Consider the following 2500-nt stretch of genomic DNA (forward strand, 5'->3'; position numbering starts at 1 on the left):
TATCTATCTATCTATCTATATATACATATATACACTTACATGCATACATACATTTATTCATACATATATATATACATACAGAGAGAGAGAGAAAGAGAGAGAGAGAGAGAGAGAGAGAGAGTGAGAGAGAGAGAGAGACAGAGACAGACAGACAGACAGAGAGAAATAAAGTATCATATAACACAAACCAACGCACAGCCATTGAACCCCTAACGAGACCTCCCTTCGGCCCCGCAGGCTGGAGCAGCACGGGGGTTACCTGTACAACTACGAAGAGCTGATGGCCGACTACAACCGACAGATCACCGCAGGAAACTCATAGGAAATGGCGAGCAGGGGATTGTAAGTCCTCGGCGAATCCAGCAACTTAAGACAGGAGACGGAGAGAGAGTGAGAAAAAAGGAGAAATTCTTTTATTCGCGTGTTGTATGTCCCTACGTGGGTTGTTGTTGTATTTTTTGGAAGGGAGACTGAAACGGTCTGTGAGAGACGCACATACACACTTTTGGCTTTGCCGGAAGTAGGCGTAGCACATGGCGAAAAAGGGGGAGTAGGAGAGGGAGAGAAAGGAAAGAGGGAAGAAGAGGAAAGTCAAAGAGGAAAAGAAGAAGAATGACTAGACTCTCTCCTCTTCGGTGGAAAGAACCCGTCTTAGGAGGAAGTCTTTTTTTTTTTTTTTTTTTTTGAAGTCCTCTCTTTTGCCTTTGAAAGACTGACTTTAGGAAAAATGTTGAGCTATTTTTCCTCAACCAGGACATGTCACCCGTAGATTTTAGCTTCTGTAGAGTTTAAGTGGAATTGACGAAGGAGAGTTAGGGTCCCAGATCTCGTTATTTTGTTACGGTTAGCCTTTCTCGTAATCAAACTTTGGGCAAATAGCGAATCACAAACTTCAGCTTAGGAGATATTCACACATGTAGCTGTGGAAGGAATGTCCGCTATTTTTGGAATAAGATTTTTTTCTCTCTCCATCTCTGTAATATGAGAGAGAGAGAAAAAAGGAAATATTGTCCACCAAGTGATTGAAACTGGCGGGCGGATGTTTTACTCTTGGAAAAAGAATTATCTTTTGATTTAAAGGAAAAAATATGTTGTACTCTATTTATTTATTATAAAACTCCTCTTGCTCTTTTATCTGCGATTTTATTTATTTATTTAATTTTATTTATTTATATTTTTGATGGGAGTGAGCAGTGAATCAAAAGAAAAGGGATAAATGTCCCGATAATCTTTATATCAACGTTGCTCTTTGTCTGTCTGTCTGTCTGTCTCTCCCTTGCTTTCTTCATTTGATTTATGTACAATTTTCTTTCTGAACTTCGAGCTTTTTTTATATTATTTAATTTTCTCATCTTTTTTGTTAGCGGTGTTTACGAAATTCGTTTCAAGTGTAAAATTAAATAAATCTGAAATCTCACTAAATAAGCGATGAACAGCATATAGAGAAACGTGATAACCTTGAAATACGAGATATAGTGTTAAAGAAGAAATAAATAGTAGAAGAATAAAAAAATAAAAATAAATAAAAAAAAACAAGTGCCCATCGTTGAGCGTATCTCGGCGGGAAATTCAAAATCCATAATTGCTTTTCGAAGTCAAGGAACGCAATCATTCCATGTTTTTTTTTTCGCCCATTTCCCCGCTCCTCTTAATTTGCGCCACAGCAATTTGTTTAATGAGGTGTCCGCGTGGAAAAAATTATACCATATTGAAGTGAAATTAGGGAGAAAAAGTCCGTATGGTAATGCATTTGTATTATAAATAGTAATGTTGACTTGTAAATAGTTGTGAAGGTCATCATACTTTTTTCAGTGATTACTTCTGGCATCAAATTCATTATTCATTTGATATATTTTTCATATTATGACTTACCGTTACTTTACCGTAAAAAGATAAAGAGAGCTAAAGATATATAAGCAAAGAAATCCGATTAGAAAAAGAAGAAAAGAGAGAAAAAAACAAAAGTAGAACAAAAGAAACAAAAAAATTCACCAAAAGCTCTCTCTCTCTCTCTTTCTCAGTTTATCTGTCTGCCGGTCTCTCTCTCTCTCTCTCTCTCTCTCTTTCTCTCTCTCTCTCTCTCTCTCTCTCTCTCTCTCTCTCTCTCTCTCTCTCTCTCTCTCTCTCTCTCTCTCTTTCTCTCTCTCTCTCTCACTCTTTCTCTTTCTCTCTCTTTCTTTCTCTTTCTTTCTCTCTCTCTCTCTATCTCTCTCTCTCTCTCTCTCTCTCTCTCTCTCTCTCTCTCTCTCTCTCTCTCTCTCTCTCTCTCCCTCTCTCTCTCTCTCTCTCTCTCTCTCTCTCTCTCTCTCTCTCTCTCATACACACACACACTCTTTAATCCGTCCATATATGTTATGGTGTGTCTCCTCTTTTCTTTCATTCCTAGGCAAAACCGAAATAAAAACTTTATCAGTTATATAATTAATTCATTCTTATACATTTTCAAATCAGTTTTATCCAATTATCTTAAATTTCACGCCAGCAAGTGTTTCGAAATAGA

General features: G+C 37.2%; 1 protein-coding gene across 1 annotated transcript in view; it reads left to right on the top strand.

The window, feature by feature from the left end:
• LOC113821012 (uncharacterized) overlaps positions 1-1422 on the top strand; it is a 26253-nt gene extending 24831 nt beyond the window's left edge. The window contains exon 5 of the mRNA XM_027373442.2: positions 238-1422. Within this exon, the coding sequence (XP_027229243.2) occupies positions 238-322 (85 nt within the window). The 3' untranslated portion in view covers positions 323-1422. The remainder of the gene's footprint in view (positions 1-237) is intronic.
• Positions 1423-2500: the final 1078 nt, after the last annotated feature.

The sequence above is a fragment of the Penaeus vannamei genome, chromosome 14, assembly GCF_042767895.1.
Source record: "Penaeus vannamei isolate JL-2024 chromosome 14, ASM4276789v1, whole genome shotgun sequence".
NCBI classification, from domain to species: domain Eukaryota; kingdom Metazoa; phylum Arthropoda; class Malacostraca; order Decapoda; family Penaeidae; genus Penaeus; species Penaeus vannamei.